Below are 19,056 nucleotides of genomic sequence, written 5' to 3'. Positions count from 1 at the left end.
TTATTTGGATTGTCACTTTTTGACCTTAGGATATGTCTCGTTTAAAATAGAAAATATTCACTATTGACCTTAGTATATTAGTATCTTCAAAAATAATTTAAAGTGGAATGACACTGTAGTATTTAGTAGAATAAGCAATTTTGTTATTACATAATCTGGTAAGATACAATGGCCAACACATGGAGCACAAGGAGGAAGATAGAGTGACATCCATTCCACTCTACCCTTTAGTTTGTTTCCATAGGTTATCTAGATTCAAAGAGTGGTGTGTAGAGGTCGAGAGTACTAGCAGGCCGTGGCTCATTATTGGTAGGGTCCTAGAGGTCGATCTTAGGTCTAGAATTTATATAGGAGACTAAGCAAATTACTATACAAAATCTTGACGTGTGGCTTATACACGCATCTAAGTAGTTTGGATATTATTCTCCCTATTGTAAGACACTTCTAACCAGTCCTTTGGTCCGCGGACGTAGGTGTTGGCTATTAAACCCCGAACCGCGATATATCATTATTGAATAAATTTAAATAAAGTTGTTATTTGTTTCGTATTGAATCTCTCGCATATAATCTCTACTATTCTTATTTTTATTTAATCTATATTGTGCCAAAATCGAACAATGTCTATATGCTCCAACCGTTCGATCTAATCTAAGTGAGAACTGTTCTATCCATCAAATCACGTTTTACAAGTCTGGGCAAATCTCTATTTGTTTCAGGATTATATACATATCCACCAAATTATAATAGCCGGTCGAGTCGCTACTCGTTGAGGAGTTACATCTATCTGTCAAATCAACCTGCACATTAACTCAATATTTATTGTTTGATTTGTTTATAAGTCTCTAAACCTCGACAGCAGTACTAGAGAGACTTATCGTTTTATACGTCAGTAGATCAGGTCAGTTTAACTCAAATAGTTAAGATTGATCCATTCAGTTAAAGTCTCTAAGGACAAACATATTCATTAAGAGAGACCTTCAATCCAGACAGTTCATAGCACAAGAGATCCATCAGATCATTAGAGCACCAGATCTATCGATCCACGTATCCATAACTGTTGTTGACGTGTTTGATTCAGTAATCACTTAATTGAGTCAGATCTGAAGGTTTTGATTCAGTATCAACTCAACCGAATCAGATCAGACAGGAACCAATCCAGTATCCAATTGACTGGGTTGGTTCGACACTTGAAGGGCAATAACTCTGGATCAGATAGATTGAGTTAGTTCAACACTTGGAGAACTAAGTCACGATCTACATCGTCATCTAAAGGAAGGAATTAGGCGTCATCAGTTTACACTACAAAGGTGCATCAGCAAGAGCTTAGGAGTTCACTATAAGTTCTAGCTCAGATCCTACTTAACTCACTATACATTGTTTACTGCACTTAGTCTATCTATAGGATATAAGCTGACTGTAAGTACCGGTCCAGTTGGTACTTTGGTACTGACCAAGTACTAGTTTATCTTTCACAATTTAATATATTCTGAAATATTATTTAATTATTAGTTCTAAACTGTATTAGGTTGCATTGTACTATTGTTTTACAGTTATCATTCTTAGACTTGCGTTTTAGTAGTAATCTGTTTAGATAGTACTATTTGTTATTTGCTGCTGTTTAGTTTCTATCTTAAGAATAGATTTATCTTTATTGTATTAAGATTATTTTTAAGTAGATTATCTTAAGAATAGATTATTTGTACTGCCCTCTTGCCCACAACCTTGGAAAGACTACAACCTTGAAAAAAGCCGAAAAGGCAATAATCAAGTCACCATTTTGTCTCGCTTCATTCGGTTCGGTTAAATCGATTCGCTAGACCTGTCAAAGAACCGACCGAACCGAAAATCGAATCGATTTAAGCGAACCGAATAAGCTTATTGGTCTTTCGGGTTCGGTTCCATTCAATAAAATAAGGCTTTTTCGATTTTTGGGTTTTTGGGTTTAATAAGGGATAAAGTAAAAATGTTGCGTTTTGTGCTGTGACTTTTTGGGTTTTTGTTCGCCCCCTCACTCTCTCAGCCTCTTATTCTCAAACTCGCGCTATACACGCTCGACAAAGACTCCCTCTCACCTCCACAGCCAACACACCATGTCGCATTCGTCTTCAAACTCACGCTATGCAAGATCTCAAGTTACTGGATCGGTAACCAGTCTGAATTTGCTGCCAAGAGTGTTCGTTTGGAATCGTCAACATAATTTAAGTTTGAATTTTGTAGGTTGTATCTATGAACTAGGGATTAATTGTAGATCTTTTAATTTTGTGAAAGTAATGTATTGTATGTGGTCGTTGGAAGTTGAAAGCGGGAGAAGTGGATTGAAGAGGAAGAGCCGAAGAGGTTTTTTCTTTTTAGAAATTTGGCTGAATTCTTATTTAAAGAAAAAAACATTTTATAGTATTAATTCGGTTTTTGTCAGTTAACCGAAATCGAACCAAAAAAATTTCGGTTACGATTTCTAAAATCGAATTAAAATCGGTTCAGTTACAATTTCCTCAAAATGGAATCGAACCGAACTGATTGACAACCCTACCTCTAGCTAGCGGCAATGCCTGATTTACACAACTCTTGTAGGCAATGATCAATTTCCAACCTGAGGGTTTCGATCCCAATCTGTAATATACTTGGATATGTATGTAGGATTTACCAACGGGAGATTAAAAGATCTTGCTCTATGGCGGGTCGACTAAGGCTCTTAAGACGGCGTCACTCGCTTGGAGGGTGTCTCTTTCCTTGCCTATCTTGGTCATACACTTGTACACCTTCTAGGCTAATTTAAGTATTTGGCTCTACGAGGCTGGTTTAAGGCGGATGTCGAGCAAGCTAAAGCCTGTCGGCGTACGACTTTGAGGGTTTGGAGGCTTCCATTTTCTTGAGGACTAGATACGCAAGCTTGAACGACCGGCACATCACATGGCGATTGTGGAACTTTAGAGTCGGCAATTTATGTTCTTTCGATGTGTACGATTGTGTCGTTTCTTGATTACTTCCTCGATCAGGTCTAGGTTCAACTCGATGCCTTTAGCATTTTCTTTAGAGTTGGTTTCTTAGCACTCGATTCGAAAGGAGCGTAGGCTAACATTTACTATGATTACGACCTATGTGCTAAAGGTAAGCCAAAAAGGGGTTTCTTCGATCGTTACTTTTTGCATGTTGTTCTGTAGGCCCATAGCACTTTTGGTAGCTCTTCCAGCCAATCCTTCCTTGATAATTCCGATAATTTCTTTTTGATGTCGTCCAAGAGCAACCTGTTTGTGACCTCAACCTGGCGGTTAGCCGAAGGGTGTGCCACAAAAGTAAAGCTTGGCTCTATTTTATATTTCTTTAAGAATGCCTTGAAACGTGTACTGAAAAATTGGGCGTCGTTGTCCGAGATGACCACCCTAGTGAGACCGAATCAAGTGATGATGTTCTCCCATATAAAGCATTCCATCTGCTATTCGGAGTTGCTCGATATAACTTTGGCTTCAATCCATTTTGTGAAGTTGTCAATTGCAACGACTATCCATTTCTTCTGCCCTTTGGCCTGGGCAACGAGCTGAGAATGTCAATTCCCCACATGTCAAATAGGATAGGTGATAATATGGGAGTGAGCTATTCAGCCAGTTGTCGAGGAATCGGCGCAAACTTTTGGTAGGCCTCACCGTGTTTTACGAAATCAGTGGAATCTTTTTAGAGCGTAGGCCAAAAGAAACCCTAACGTATAATCTTCATTGCTACGGCTCGGCCGCCCAAGTGTTGGCCTCATATTCCTTTGTGGGTCTCATGGAGTGCGTAATATGCATCTTACGCGCCTCGTCCATGATTGGGGTCATCAATGGATGCGGCGTTTCCTTTCTTCGGCACGTGGGTGATCCAATTGTGTGAGCATGTTTCTCACTACTGCTAAGTACTTAGCCAGCCTCGGTTCTTGAGCCGTGTACTCTCCTATAACGATCACCCATGAGCGATCCAAGGCCAGACCGTTGACTGCTAGCCGAGAGTGATAAGAAATGTCGAATTCGCCCAACTCGACCGCCCAGTTGATCATTCACCCACTTGACTTGATGTCGTGGAGGATTTTCCTCAAGGTTGTTAAGTTAGAATTCTAATAGGATGGGCCTGGAAGTACGGCATGAGCTTCTGCGCGACCGTAACGAGTGCTAATGCAAATTTTTCCACTCTCGAGTAATGCACCTCCGCTCCTTGAAGGATTTTGCTGATGTAATAGATCGAGTTTTGGGCCCGACATTCTTCTTTAACAAGAACGACATTGATGGCTACCACGTCACGTTTTTCAAGCTGAAAAATATGGCGACGTAGCAGTACAGGCCTCTGTCAATCACAAAAACACTTTTGATACGTCTGACAAGAGTATCAATATTATTTTATAGCCAAAGAAGGCATCAATAAAGCCGAGCAACTCATGGTCGGCGGTGGCGTCCATAAGGATGTCTATTCGATGAGAGGGTAGTGGTATTTTGGACATACGGCGTTGAGGTCACGAATCGATGCAAATACACCATTTTCCATTGTTCTTTTTTACCATCACGGTGTTGGAAAGCCATTATGAGTAATTGATTTCTTCTATGAATCAACATGGCGATGTATTTAAATGGGTCGCTAAGGTGCATCAGTATTTTGGACACGCGTCATTTTCTAGTTTTTTTTCGCTTCCTGTTCATAATTGCGTTGCCATTTACACAAATGTGTCGCCTTTGTGTCGCTATATTACGTTATAGCGATGCATTTATGTGCATCGGCATTTCTGGGTCGTTATTCACCTTCGTGTTTGTGGTGCAAGAGTGCTTAATGCCCACACAGACTCGATGTAAGAATAAAGCTCTGAGCTAAGCCAAGGCCCAAGTGTCTGGTAAATGCCCTCAACCAGCTATATTTCTTCTACGAGATCATAGTCCTCCTACAAGAGAAGGGGCAAATGATATGATAAGGGCTTCCAAACATGGAGTTCGTAGATGACTCGGGCTTGGGAGGAACTAAGCCATGCCCGGTTATGCCCCATCGCGAGGCCACAAGAGACCCGGGGCCTTGGAGACTATCGGCTTAGACCCCTCTTAAAGGCCGAGAAAGCCCAAAGCCAAAGAGACTCTCGGATCCTAGGTCACAGGTCGCTGTCAAAGGGCTTATGTGTCCAAGAAATACACTAATCCTATTATAGAAGACCCATCATAAATGTGTCCACGACAAACACATCTTAGAGCAACATTCTCATTCTAGAAAAGGGATACTTCTCTCTCTACAGTGATTGACACCATGACACCTTTGACCTCATGATGAGCCTTGCAGACCAGTTCAAGTCGTAGACGTTCAAACATTATCAACACTCTCTAATATTCTTCCTTCATTTACTTACCCCAAGACTAACCGAGAAGACGCGTGCTCTCCACTACTAGATATTTTCACATCCTGTCGAAAAATAATTTTTTATTTTGCTAGGATGGAGAAAAGATTTTTTTATTATTAGTTTTTTTATAACTTTAACCAAATTGATGAATAAGGTAATGTCAAAATAATGTCATATTTCTCTAGATTTTAAGCGAGGTTTAATGGAAGATCATACGTGCAGTCTTAACGGTTTATGAATCACATTGGATACACTTGAAGAAATAAATTGCAAATCACATACATAATTAATCCGGAATTGATTGCTATCGTTGCATAGGATAGAAATAGAATCATAGAGCTGTAATCTTTTACACGTCCTTTTGAGGGATGAACTCTATTCAAATGAGTAAAAAATTGCATAGGATAGAAATAAAATCATGGAGTAACTCTGTTCAATTGAGTAAAAAATTACATAGGATAAAAATAGAATCATAGAGTTTTAGGGCCTATTTAGTTGGAAAAAAAAAAATTTGAGGAAATTTTTCTCAATTTTTTTTTTCAGAAAATTTGTTTAGTGAAAAAAAAAATTGAAAATTTTCTTAAATTTGGGGAAAATGGAGAACTTCCTAATTGGATTTTTCCCAAACTAAAAAATGAAAAATTGACCATTTGGGGCGATTTTACCCCTCTATATATATAAAACAACATTTACAGTCAGCCTTTAATTCTCTCTCTCCCACGCCGTCTTCACTTCGCGCTGCCACCACCGGCTCCATAAACTCCTTAGTGCCACCACCAAGTCATATTTTCTAGTTTTTATTTTTTCAAATAGAATAACATTAAAGAAGAAAAGAAAATCAATTCAAAACTCGTCGTAGAGATGTGGCTGTCATTTTATTAAGCTTTAGTCATTTTATTTTGTTTCTTTAGTATTTAGGTCCCTTTATGTTTGATCAAATGGAGATGAAAGTCTGGATATTCATTTGCAAGGCCAAATATTTGGGGATTTTGTTTGATCGAAATTTTAGGGATTTTGACTTTTGATAAAAGGGAAAACGAAATTTTTTTGTCACTAAACAAGTTTCACGGGAAAATTTTCAGCAAAATGAAATCGAAAATAAATGAATTTTCTTGAGAAAAAGGAGTGGGGATAATTTCCCACAACTAAACACAGCCGTAAGCTTTTACACGCCCTTTTGAGAGATGAATTCTGTTCAAATGAGTAAAAGATCTGTTTCCACAAATTAAAATAAACTTGACGATGTAATGTATGGTTTGGCCAAAATGAAATGTGGTATCTCCCCTACTTAATGAATACTAACTCGAGTACAAGCACCATCGAAGAAAAAATAAAATAAAACTTTAATTTCAAATCTGCCTCCCTATGGTTCTACTAAGATTTTGATTTCGGCCATCACCATCGATGGAATTCGTTGCTCCAAGTGTAATAAATTTTTATCATAAAGCTGGATCCACCACAACGATTTGATATTCTTATGTGAACGGTTTATCTGAAAAAATCGCATCCATTGATCTTTCTTGAGTCTTTCCATTGGTCGATTAGTTTCATGAATTGATGGAAGCCTGAATTTCTTCTAATGTCTTTCCTTTGGTCTCTGGGACTAGCTTTGCCACAAAGAGAATAGTCAACACTGAGAATCCAGAGTAGACTAAGAAAGTACCTGTATTCATTAAATTAGAAAAATCTCAATTATTATTTAATTTTAACTTATACATACACTAGTTTCAGAAGAAGAAAAAAATCAATTCAATCTTTAATTTTATATAAGTTTCAATTTTTGATGACTGCTGATATTTTTGTTTACCGTAAGAACTCCAACTCATTAAGAAGTTGAAAGTGTAAGAAACTGCCCAAGCGCCAAGCCAGTTTACAAGCACAACAAGGCTTCCTGCAACTCCCTTTATATTAATGGGAAAAATCTGCCAGAGGGAGAAAAAATACCTAGGAAGTCAGCACGGTTAATTCTGAAATTAGTTAAATTCAAAATCTGAAATTCCGATATTTCTAGGATTAGAGTGATTTTTGTTTTACCTCAGACATTATCACCCAAGGAACTGCCCCCATGCCAATGGAAAATGCTGATATGTAAAGCTAAATATATATATAATTAGTGAAATTAATGTATAAGTCACGGAATTTTGTGAGCCGAATGGAACGGAAGAGAAAATATGAAATGTTGTGTTACCAGGACTCCACCAACAGCTAATACTGGTACCAAATCAAGCAACATGTTTATGAGCCTTGAGAAAGAAAGAAGCTCCTGCCAGAAAACATCCTAGGAATGTCCCACTTGCGGAAACCTGCAGTATAATTCATTTTTGCATGTAATAATCGACACAAATTCTAGGACAGAACTAGTATATAATACAAAAAGAAAAAATAAAAATAAATTTAATTACCATTATTAGAGGCTTCCTGCCTGATTTATCCATCAATATAGCTCCAACTAAAGTGATTGGGACCTGAAAATCGATTTCGGTTCATGGCAGCTTTGAGAAAAAATAAGATTTAGCTGTTCAGGATTTTTCAATTCAATATAATTTTACAAATAGTACCTGAATGCAAGCATAAGCTATGGTTCCGATCTTTCCCGAAGAAAGTCCTGGAATAGCGTTAGAGCGATTAAGTTTTTCTAAATAAATTATTGAGAGATTGAAATGCATATCTAGAAGCTAGCTAGGATTTGATTAATTACCAGCCGCCACAAATGTCTCACTCGCATAGAATCCTATTCCGTTAATTCCTCCAAATTGTTGAAACACCATTAGTGCCACACCAATCTGAAGCCCAAAAAACATGTTAATCTTTCTTTAGCATATGATAACAACAAGATTAGTAAGATTACAATCGTCGCTAAATGCCAAAAACTTACAATGAGAGAGCGAATGTACTTGGTATTGAACAAATCCACCACTCTAGCTATTGGCAGGCTTTGTAGAGATTCAATGGAAGCCTGCAAAAGAGAAATAACTTCTACTTGTTAATTACTCCCAAGCTTTTCTTTTCTTTTTATGTAAGGTTTAAAGGAACTTGCTTGAATTTCTGCAGCTTCACGAGATACATCGGAATCTTTCCCCCTGAGTATTTGTAATGCCACTTGAAATTCTTTCTCATGGCCAACCTTTGCCTGCAAATTAATGGCAAAACGGGCGTTTATGATATGATAATCTATACAGAAAATGCTAATTAAAATTAATTATACTAATCTGCTCACCAGCCATCTAGGAGACTCAGGAACAAAGCATAGTCCGACAAGCAAAAATCCACACGGAATTAGTCCTGAAAATCGAAAAGAACAAAAAATTCTCAGCATGCAATTTTATATATATTAACAACAAAATACATTAAATAGAAAAATAACTTAATTAATTGAACCTGTTAGAGCTAGAGCTCTCCATGTAATCACAGTTCCTATCAAGAATGCAACTGATGCTCCAATAACAATCATAAGCTGCATGCATGATATATAATTGCGAAGAAATATTAGATTATTCATTATGTTAACTAAAGTATAAGAAGTGAGGTGATTGCTATCTGTTCTTTTTCTACCTGATTCAGTGTAGTGAGTCCTCCGCGAAGATTCTTTGGCGCGATTTCAGCTATAAATACCGGAACCTATATTGAATCCATTTACAGAATTTAAAATCCAGTTATCTTCATGATGACAGAATTTATTAAATATAATTTGAGAAATGGTTAATTACCACATAAGAGAAAACTCCAATGCCATATCCTGTGCACAACCTTCCCATGTCTAGTGACAGAGGTCCCTGAATTATTGACCATCAGTCTTCAATCTTCATATTAATTAAAGGACAAAAATAATTACTAGTATAAGATATGGTGAAAGCATATACGGAGTATTACATTAGAGAAGAATACAGTCAACCATCCAGTAATGCAGAAACAAGCCGACATTCTCATAGCCTGCTCACATGTCAAAACCATAGCACCACGAAAAACAATTTCATTTCTTTTCTTTTCTTTTTTTCTGAATTACAAAATAATAAAAATAATATTTTCTTTAGCAAACTTTAAAAAAAAAAAAAAGTTGGTAAGTTTTAGCGTACCCCTTTTCGACCAATGAAGTCTGCAATTCGACCACTTGTTACAGCTCCAAGCATTGCACCAATTGTTAGTATAGAGCCAAACATAGAGAACTGAAAAATAAATAAACAAGTTAATTAGCAGCAATTCATTTCAGGATCATATCAAGTACTTGTGATTTACAAATTGAACCGAAAATAAAATCTAGTAAAATTGATACCTGAGCTAGAGAGAGTTTCAGGTCATCCCTGATTGCCGATTGCGTCGGAGCAGAATACCCGACCTGTCAAAAAACATAACTTAAGCTAAACAAACCTATTCTGGAACCCCAACCCAGAATAAATTTAAAAAACCAAATGAAAAAATGTTTGGTAAACTGAACCAGAAAAAAAAAAAAAGAACACTCTAATATTAAACCATTAATTTTTTTTTTTTAAAAAAAAAGGTACTTACACATGATCCGAATTCGAATGAACCAGAGACAGCAACAGCTGTACTTAACAAAACCATATTTATCGAACCATTTCCGAGCTCGCTCTCGTCATTATCATCACTACTATAAGAAACTATTTTATCAACCAGAGGCTGTTCTAAATCCTGAAGCATATCAGCTTTACCGTTTTCGATATCTTTACACTCCCCAATTGCCATTTTAGAGCAGAAAAGTTAAAAATGATTAAAGAATCAGAAATAATACTATCAGATAAGAAGAAAATAAAAAGCTTGGTTTGGAAAACTCAAGGTTAGTTATGGGTTTATATACAAGGAACTAGTGTGAGATTTTTTCTCTCTTTCTTTTTTGTCGCCATTCACATGATTGAGAAAGTAAGGAAAATCAAAGTCCTTGACTGCAAATTTGCTAACAAGGGATTGTAGTTTTTTTTTTTTGTTCATGTCATGTGGATGGATACAGATCTAGCTGTCACTGACGATCGATCAAGTCTCTTCTTCTTTGATTGTTTCCTAAAAAAAAATGAAAATAATCTTGTGCTTACTTGGATATTACTCGGACTAATTGATTAATAATATTATTTTGAATCAAATCGAGAAATAGATAGAAATAAGCATATTTGCGGGTGGCCATGTTGATGTTTGTTGTTTGTTCAAAAAGAAAGCTGTCCTTTAGGTTTTGCAATTTCCGTGTCCGTGGTCGTCCACGGTCAACGATGTTATTTTTATTTTAGTCTACCAAATCCTGCCCAATATTTTTCTTAATTGAGATGCCATTAACGAATATCCCCTTATATTTAACGTCTATGACTAATCTTATAGATAAACCCATCGGATTGTTAATCATCGATCATGATTATATAAGCAACGGGAATATATATATATATATATATCAATCGCATAAGAAAAATTCAAGAAATTTGATTCAACATAGACACGATAAAATAAAGAAGAATTATGCGAATCTAATAGCTTTTCTCAAAAGTGTCCTCCTTAGATTATCTTCTTTCGTGATGATTAGACTCCGCTCGACAGTCGAACCTTGCATCTCTATTGACTCACACACATGATTGCACGAAAGAGAAGCAGAATGCTAATTCTGCTGCATAACTAGGGTTTTGTTTGGTTGTATTATCTGATAGAACTCTTCTATCTAACACACTTGTAAACCTAATTTCGGCCAACACTAGTATTTATAGTGTTTCTACCGAAAATTAGGTCAGCACAATTAATCCTAATCCGTTCGCGACAATCTATTGTGCGACCCAATAGACTCCTGTTTATTTAATCACATACCTAATATATCATAATTATTATTTTGATGCATATAGAAAAATGGTCTGATAATATAAAAATAGGAGAGAGTCAAATTTACGGATGGATCTAAAATACACACCACTAAAATTTAATAACATGTTGTTTTAATTGTCGGGAACTATGACATAGAACGGTAAAATAAAAAATTTAGGCCGGGATGGAGACGCTACTATTATAATTTTTAATTATTTTTCAAATAAAAGATAAAAAAAAAAACTTGACAATTACCTAAACAATAAAGAGAATTTATACTTAAAAGAAATCATATACTCATAATTAGCCATAAATAATGGTATTAATTAAATTGGAAGTAAGCTAAATCCGAATAATGGTAAGATAAGTCTCGATCGATTTTTCCTTGAATTACCATCGTCGAGACGTTTTCAAGACTGGAACGGTAACATTTTAAAAGTCCCGATGCTGTCTCTCATAAAAAATGATAGAATCATAGGTGATAGGAGCAATAACAATTAACATGGGTAGATTAATTAAATTAATATAACTAAAATAGTAAAATTTCTAGTCTACTAATTATTGGAGTCCAATGTGCAGAATGTGGGTCCATAACAGCTTCCAGTTGGTCACGGCTGCCCGAAAATGATAAAACACATCGAAAGCATATTTCGAAAGACATCTTTATACTACCTCCATCCTTAATTACTGTATTTTACGCCTGTCTTTATTGAATATCACTTTTTTTCGATGCTTCAAAAAAGAAAAAAAAAAGGAAAAAAAAAAAAAAAGGAGAGAAAGAAAAAAGGACATTAGCCTCTTACGAAACTAACACAAACCATAGCGTAGCTAGACCTATATTTCAATATCTTCATTTATATTTATTAAAAGGTTTAAGTTGTAGTTTTATTTAGATTTAATGGGTTTTATATTAGCAAAATTTGAGACGGAAAGAGTATATACTTCACTTAATATTCAATTCAAACTTCTCAAATCGTCTAATTTTCGGATCAATTTCAAATCGGACTAGACGTTCATGAGGGCCTAAACCTATGATCTTATAATCAACTATGTCTTGCGATCGACATATTCAAGCTAATCCTAGAAATGGGATTCAAGTGTGTATTCGGGAATTTTTAAGATGCCGGCCAACGAATAGTCTGTCATATTCTAAATAATACTTCCATTTCACAATATTTATTATTTTGAATTTTAAAGACATATATAATTAATCAAATATAATAAAAATATTTTTATTAAAAAAATATTTCAAATTTTTTCAAATCGAACAAAACATCATATATAATTTAAAAATTATTTTTATTATAAAAAATATTCTTATTATATTTAATAATTAATCGGTACATTAAAATGTGAAACGGGTATACAACTGTAAAGTGGCTTTAATTAATTAACATTGTTGAGCCATTGGGATACTAACCAAACAATTGTGGACGGGAGGTCACATACGGACAGCGATACAGCTATATATATGTATGTATCAATATATATTGACTTAATTGTTGTCTGTTTCTCATAAGAGTCGATGATTAAGATAATATTACCCTTCTATATCATTCTGAAATTGATGGCCCGTTTTGGCATCACCTTTAATCGGAGGTTTCATGAATCATATATTTTTGTAATAACTAAAACTTTCTTTTTTCTTTTCCTTTTTTTATAATCAACAATTTTATCGAATTTCAACATATATTATGCACTTTGAAGATGTATTGCAAACAATCGCCTCTCTAACAAGTTAATTCTTGTCAATTGCTTGATCAAAAGTGAATTGGGTAAGACAAGATAAAGCGATGAAAGAAAAATTCATTACTATTGTTTCAATTTTTCCCTTGAAGCATCAAAAGAAAAATTGAAGTGTCCCGTTGTTAAGGGAAAAATTGAAATTAGAGAGAATAATCTCGAAAAGGTTTTAGTGAAACACCGTCAAGTAAGCTTTTTTTCTTTCACAACTTAGAGGCACACTAAAGAAACAATACAACCTAGAAATTAAGCTAGAATAAAAGCACGGATAAAAGATCAAAGCATGTTAAAGTGGATAATCAGAAAACTATGAGGTTTTCATCAAAAAAAAAAAGAAAACTACGAGGTTGAGGAACCATTTTCTCGTGATCATTTGAAATCTTTTCTTGTGATCAATTGAAAATCCTTTTCTTTTTTCTTTTCTGTTCTTCAATGAAGGCAAGATGGCATTCCAAGGATCCACATAAAAATCAGCACGAGCAGCCCATTAGTAAAACCAGAGTCCGACAATAGCAAAATAAAGCGATCCAGTGATGTTCGCAGCAGCAAACCAGAAATAACGCCAATAAGAGAGTAGCAGTGAAGAATGTAAAATCAACGAGATAATCGGATAATACCAGCATGCAAGACCATAACATCATATTCATCCATATTTCTTAATCTGTTGCAAGTTTATTTCGACTATAGAGCATCTAAGTAAGTGAATGATGGTTTCTAAAACAATTTGTTTCGAAAATCAAAGCTGAGAAGTTCCATCATCTCTCGATAAAGATCAGAGAGAGGGAGAGTATTTGTGTGAACAATCGATTTTTTAGGAACAATTTTCACTTTGGGACTAGATACTACATTGGATGAAATTATAAGGATTGTTATTTGGTATTTAAGTCATTGCCAAGAAGGATCACAATTTACGATAAAGAAAATATTGATATCAAAGGTCTTGAAAACCTTGTGTTGCAAGATTGTAGGAATTTTGACATTGAATTTGAAGCACCGAGTCTTAAAATGATGGCTTGGCTTGGAAAAAGAGAGTTTAAAACCCGGAAGAAATCACTACTTAACAATTTATTTTTATAAATATTTTATTTGTAAAGTGTACCTAGTGTATTTGATTAAAATTAAAATAATCAAATATCAAATCTTATCTTGTATAGATATATATATTATATTATTATTTTGATTTAAAATCTATAATTAGAATAAATTTAAAAGTTATTCTTATTATTTATGAAATGAAAAATTTTTTGATGAAAGTTTTTAATCACATATATATTTAAATATGTATATTAGAATTTGACAAATATAAAATTTTAGTGACTCATCTAAGATATGTAAATTATTATTCGACAGCATTAATTTACTTTTTTAATGACAAATTTATTAATTTAATATTATTAATTTAGAATCCCTCATTTTCTCTCTCACGATATTTTCGGGCTTCCATCAACTCTCTCTTCTCCTTTTTTTCTTTTGAAGTTCTCTCTTCTCCTTATGATATAAACCATTATGAAAATGCATTGTGTGATGTAATTTACCTTAAAATTAATGAAATTCATATATATAGATAATTAGATATAATCATGTAATTTGAATTTATTTTCTGCGGATTAATTTATTTAATTTACCGTGGTCTGTGGAGAATAAAAATCATGGCTATATCTAGATTCATACTACGGATCATCATGACTCCATATCTCCATCTTTCCAGAAATCTTTGATTTTGTATTTCAAGGTGACGGGGGAGCATTTTTATATATAATAGTAGTATATTAAAAGGTGAAAAGCATCGAAGACTTTTATGCTAGCATGCGCAGGTTTAATTGTTAAATAAAAACAAGATTAATTAGGCATGAAAACTACCGGTATTAATTTTGATTTTATCATTCTTACAAAATTGCAAGAAGAATTTTGACCAAAAATTAGAAATAGTTGGGATGTCATGCATATCTATTGCTCATGCGCATAACAAGTTAATTGAACAAACTTGTTTATAAAGCTCAATATGGGATTAGCTACATATATTGTCAACCTAAATAGCATGATTATTTTTCATTCAAAACACAACCAAATATGTCGTGTTTACATACAAACTTCATCTCTACGGTACGACGAATAAGTTAGTCTCAATAACCGAACTCATTCGGTTAACGTTCACAAAATTATATTTGGTCAAAGTTGGGTTGATCCAACTTATCCTACAATCCTCCACATGAACATGAAATTAACATGAACATGGCACACCTATACCACCGGATAAGTAGTGATCGCCTTGAATCTTCTCTTGTAATAAATATCGGACTTACTCGCTGACCGGAGAACACGATGTCTTGAACCATTTGGCTTTAATGTAAACCAAGACGATGTTATTTACACGGACTCCATAACACCATTTTGTTTCTGAAGTTGTATTCATTGCAAGGCCCTGGACTCCTGGTATTCATGAGTATCTTGAAGAAGAAAAATTCCCACTTGATTTCTAATATATAAATCAAGATAAAAAAATCATTAAAAATTTACTTAACCTCAAATTATCTTGCATAGTTCACTGTCATAAAAATTGGTCGGGTTGTCGTCACTTGAAAGAAATCCACATTGATGCTCCAAACCTTGTACATTTCGAGCTGAACTATTGCAGTACTGGCTTGAAGAATATTGCAATGAATGATGCACCGAAGCTCGAAGTAGTCCACCATGTGAACTCGTCTTCATTAAATGAGAGAAAGTCTGATAATTTGGCATCTAAATGCCCATGTATTAAAGATTGCGAAAACATATACTTTCATCCATCGCGTTTCACCTGTAACATTTATTCAGTCCTTAATGTATCTCCGTTAGCTTAACAAACCTTCACGTTTTCAAAAATCAGCCAAAAATACCCTTATGCCGTTAACTTCACCTATGTGGCGCTCCGTGGCGCCTACTCATGCCTAGTCAGCTAACGGACCAATAAAATTATGATACGTGTCAATGGCACGTCACACATTTTTTGCCACATCACCAATTTCTGCCAAGAAAATGTTGATTTTTTGATGGCGTGCCAAAGTTTTTTATGAGTCAAATAACACGTTTCATAAATGTATTGGTCCGTTAGTTGACTAGGCGCCACATATGCAAAATTAGAGGCAGAAGGATATTTTTGGCTTATTTTTTGAAACGTAAGGAATTTTTAGACTAACGAAAAAAACATGAGGGACGGAAAAAATGTTACAATGAAACGTGTTTTCTCATTAAAGATTTGACTTCAGAATATGGTGGGGTTTAAAATTTGTAAAGCTACATAGGCTTCTCCAGCTAAAGAAGGTTCGAGTGACGAGATGTTGGGAGTTGATAAATAAAATTGAGATAGAGCCACCAAATCTTAGACATGTTGAAGTGGAGGAATGCAAAGACATCAAAATTGATATCGATGCTCGAATTAGTCCATTTTTCCGACAGTCCATGATGCAGCGTCACTATGAAAGTTGGTGAATTTCTCGAGGAAATGAAAACTGGTCATTGTTGTTACGAAAAATGAAAACCAGCATACTTGATGAATACATCTTTAAAGACTGATTGGACAGTGATTGATCATGATGGCATTATTACTATGAACACCCCGAAAATGATAAAACTCGAGTATAAACTGAAGAGATACTTGGATGTCCATATTATCCTGACTAGATGGGGGCAAAATCGACACACCAAGTTGGCCCAGAGTTCCCTTCAGAAGATCCCCATTGCGAATGGTGGCTTGACCTTTGTTTTCTTTACAAGTAACTATTGTTTTACGAGGTAAGAAGCTCTTTTGGCACTTTTCTGAATAATTTCAACTCTGAAGTTTAAAGGCTCTGTTACTCTTCATCTTCACCATTTATTACTAGTGCTGCTGAAACAAGTATCCAATTATGAATTATCCACGAAACTTAACCTCGTGAATTCTATATGCCTGAGAGTATTAATCCTAGTGAGTTCAAAACCAATATCGATCTTCTCCTCCTTGTGAAATTGTAAGAGAACATTAATTTTCTCATGAATGATAACCAGAATTGCCATTCAAGTCATCACTTGTAAATGTAATCGGGAAACATCTAATTTCACGCCACTAGGACACAAAACCATACAAATGGAGCGACTTTTCAAAAGGGAAACCATCTTACATTATTACATAGACTGAGACATTAAATGAAACAACAGTATTAGCTCCTTGCAAACTGGGTAAAAATATTATTGGGGAAGAAGAAGACGTAACAAAAAAGCACTATTCTGGTCATTTTCATTTCAGTGGGCATGCTTTCTCAAATGCTTGCTGCTCTTTGCGGCACAACTCAAACTCATTGGTGTTGTAGTACATACAACCAACATAAGCATCCATCTCTTTTGTGCATCTCTGGTGAAGATCTTTCAGTCTGCATGGAGGAGAGATATGGCGATTAGTCAATTATGAGCGAAATAAGGGTCTAACAAAACCATGAAAGAAGAGTAGAAGACGGATCAATAATGTAAGTTTAACAAGCACCAATATTGACTATTCATCCTTAAAAAAATTGGGACCGATGAAGCATGCTAGCCAAGGTAATTCTAAAGTATCAAAACTGACATTAGTCTCGATTTCCAATATAATAGATCATCGATAGAGAAATCACAATTTTCTTCCCTGTGTTGTACCAACTCTGTTTTTTTTTTTTTTGGTTCCTTTTAATTCTTACAGGAACAAAACATTTCTGCTGGAATCTCACACATAGATTGGCTAGGACTATCAGAATAAAATAAAATGACCAAATCAGATGGATACACTTAGGAAATGTAGTTATACATCCGATTAGTTTATCAGTTTAGCACATACTACCCTTTCAAATCTCCATTTAAAGTGACACCGAATAAAATGATGTGCCAAAATATGTTCCAAAGCACAAGTTTCATCATTATAAGGTAATTACAGGTCTTTGTTTAGTGCATTTTTTTTCGCTTGCAATGAAAACCGAAGGTCTTACAGATTAATTTAATACCTAACCAGCAGAGATTGTATACTTTATGTTGTGACATATCATGGTATAAACAAGCAAGCAAATCCTAGGTAACACAATAACAAGCTGCAAATGCAGTATACTGCTTGTACAAATTCTCACATCTCAAGTTGAACGGAAACCTAAAATCTAAGGGCTCTTTCAGACAAGAAACAAAAGGGCCATAGTGTTGACAGAAATTTCGGAGGCGAAAATAAAATTTTCAACTCACTGGCAAGCCGAATTTCAATACATGATTGAAAGGCTAACTTGATCATCGCATCAATTCCATCGAGTTTCATGGCGATAATCATCAATTCATCATATAAATGTCGTACTTACAGGCCAAGGACGCAGCGAGTGACGTCGCGACCTTTATCGAGGCACTTGTCTGGATTTGGATCCTTCTTCTTACACTTGAGGAACGCTACATTTTCCGACTGGCACCTCATTCCGATGTGCTTGGACGCCGCCGTCAGGACTGATGACGTCGGGATCGGCTCTCCTGCCGGGTCCACCACCGCGTCGGCTGCCGCTGCCGATGCCATATCTCTCTATCGATTCAGCTTAGCTGCCCAAAAACTAAGAATCAAATACTTTTTGACATTGTGAAGCTAATTAATTAATTGAAACAATCCCAAAATAATCAGACTGAGTTTCTTGTACCTGTAATTTGTGACTCTTGAGTGTATGTAGCCTAGGTAGGGTATGGGTATGGGTATGGGTATGGGTTTGATTTTATCACGAAATTATTAGTCTAGCCCAGCAAATAACGTACGCTGCTTGCAGTGTTATTATGTGTAAATTATGTAAGAATTCAAGGTTACTTACGTCATTTAATCGATAGAAAAATAAAAAAGAAGCGAATTTTTAGGTTTCAATTACAGTCTGACTGCTGGTGCGAAAAAGAGTAGGTTGAATTTTTTATTTTGTCACTTGGATGCAATTGATTTAGATTATTCGTGGTAATATAATACTGAATTTTGATTTGTTTGGGGCTTAGACAAAAAAGAAGAAGAAATTCATGTTCATGAGGCTGTTATCGGCTGCTGCAGGAACAGGGTTCTTCTTCTATGTTAAGAGGAAGAGTGGCGAGAAAGTGATAGATGGAGGGAGAGTTTCGTAAATCAATCAATCACATTGCTTTTTGAAACCGCAATCTGCTTGGAGCAAGTTATTCTCTTTCTTCCAATAAAATTC

The 19,056-nt window shown here is 35.2% G+C and overlaps 2 protein-coding genes across 2 annotated transcripts; both read right to left on the bottom strand.

Annotated features, from left to right (window-relative positions):
• Positions 1-6,888: 6,888 nt before the first annotated feature.
• Positions 6,889-10,042, bottom strand: LOC139883554 (sugar transporter ERD6-like 16). The gene is given in 18 exon segments (XM_071867718.1): positions 6,889-7,004; positions 7,149-7,263; positions 7,376-7,435; positions 7,530-7,577; positions 7,579-7,644; positions 7,744-7,806; positions 7,900-7,946; positions 8,040-8,124; positions 8,217-8,297; positions 8,379-8,471; positions 8,559-8,623; positions 8,720-8,795; positions 8,894-8,959; positions 9,049-9,114; positions 9,212-9,271; positions 9,415-9,504; positions 9,612-9,674; positions 9,845-10,042. Coding segments are annotated over 18 exon segments (1,458 nt in total).
• Positions 10,043-17,126: 7,084 nt separating this feature from the next.
• LOC139883552 (NADH dehydrogenase [ubiquinone] 1 alpha subcomplex subunit 8-A-like) lies at positions 17,127-18,404 on the bottom strand. The gene is made up of 2 exons (XM_071867716.1): positions 18,199-18,404; positions 17,127-17,259 (listed from the first exon to the last, which is right to left on the bottom strand). The coding sequence occupies exons 1-2, from the start codon at positions 18,402-18,404 to the stop codon at positions 17,127-17,129; spliced, it is 339 nt and encodes a 112-aa protein (XP_071723817.1).
• Between the last annotated feature and the right edge of the window lie 652 nt (positions 18,405-19,056).

This window comes from Rutidosis leptorrhynchoides, unplaced genomic scaffold (assembly GCF_046630445.1).
Source record: "Rutidosis leptorrhynchoides isolate AG116_Rl617_1_P2 unplaced genomic scaffold, CSIRO_AGI_Rlap_v1 contig416, whole genome shotgun sequence".
NCBI classification, from domain to species: domain Eukaryota; kingdom Viridiplantae; phylum Streptophyta; class Magnoliopsida; order Asterales; family Asteraceae; genus Rutidosis; species Rutidosis leptorrhynchoides.
Note: the sequence above shows the minus strand (reverse complement) of the source record. Positions and strands in the feature narration are given on the sequence as shown.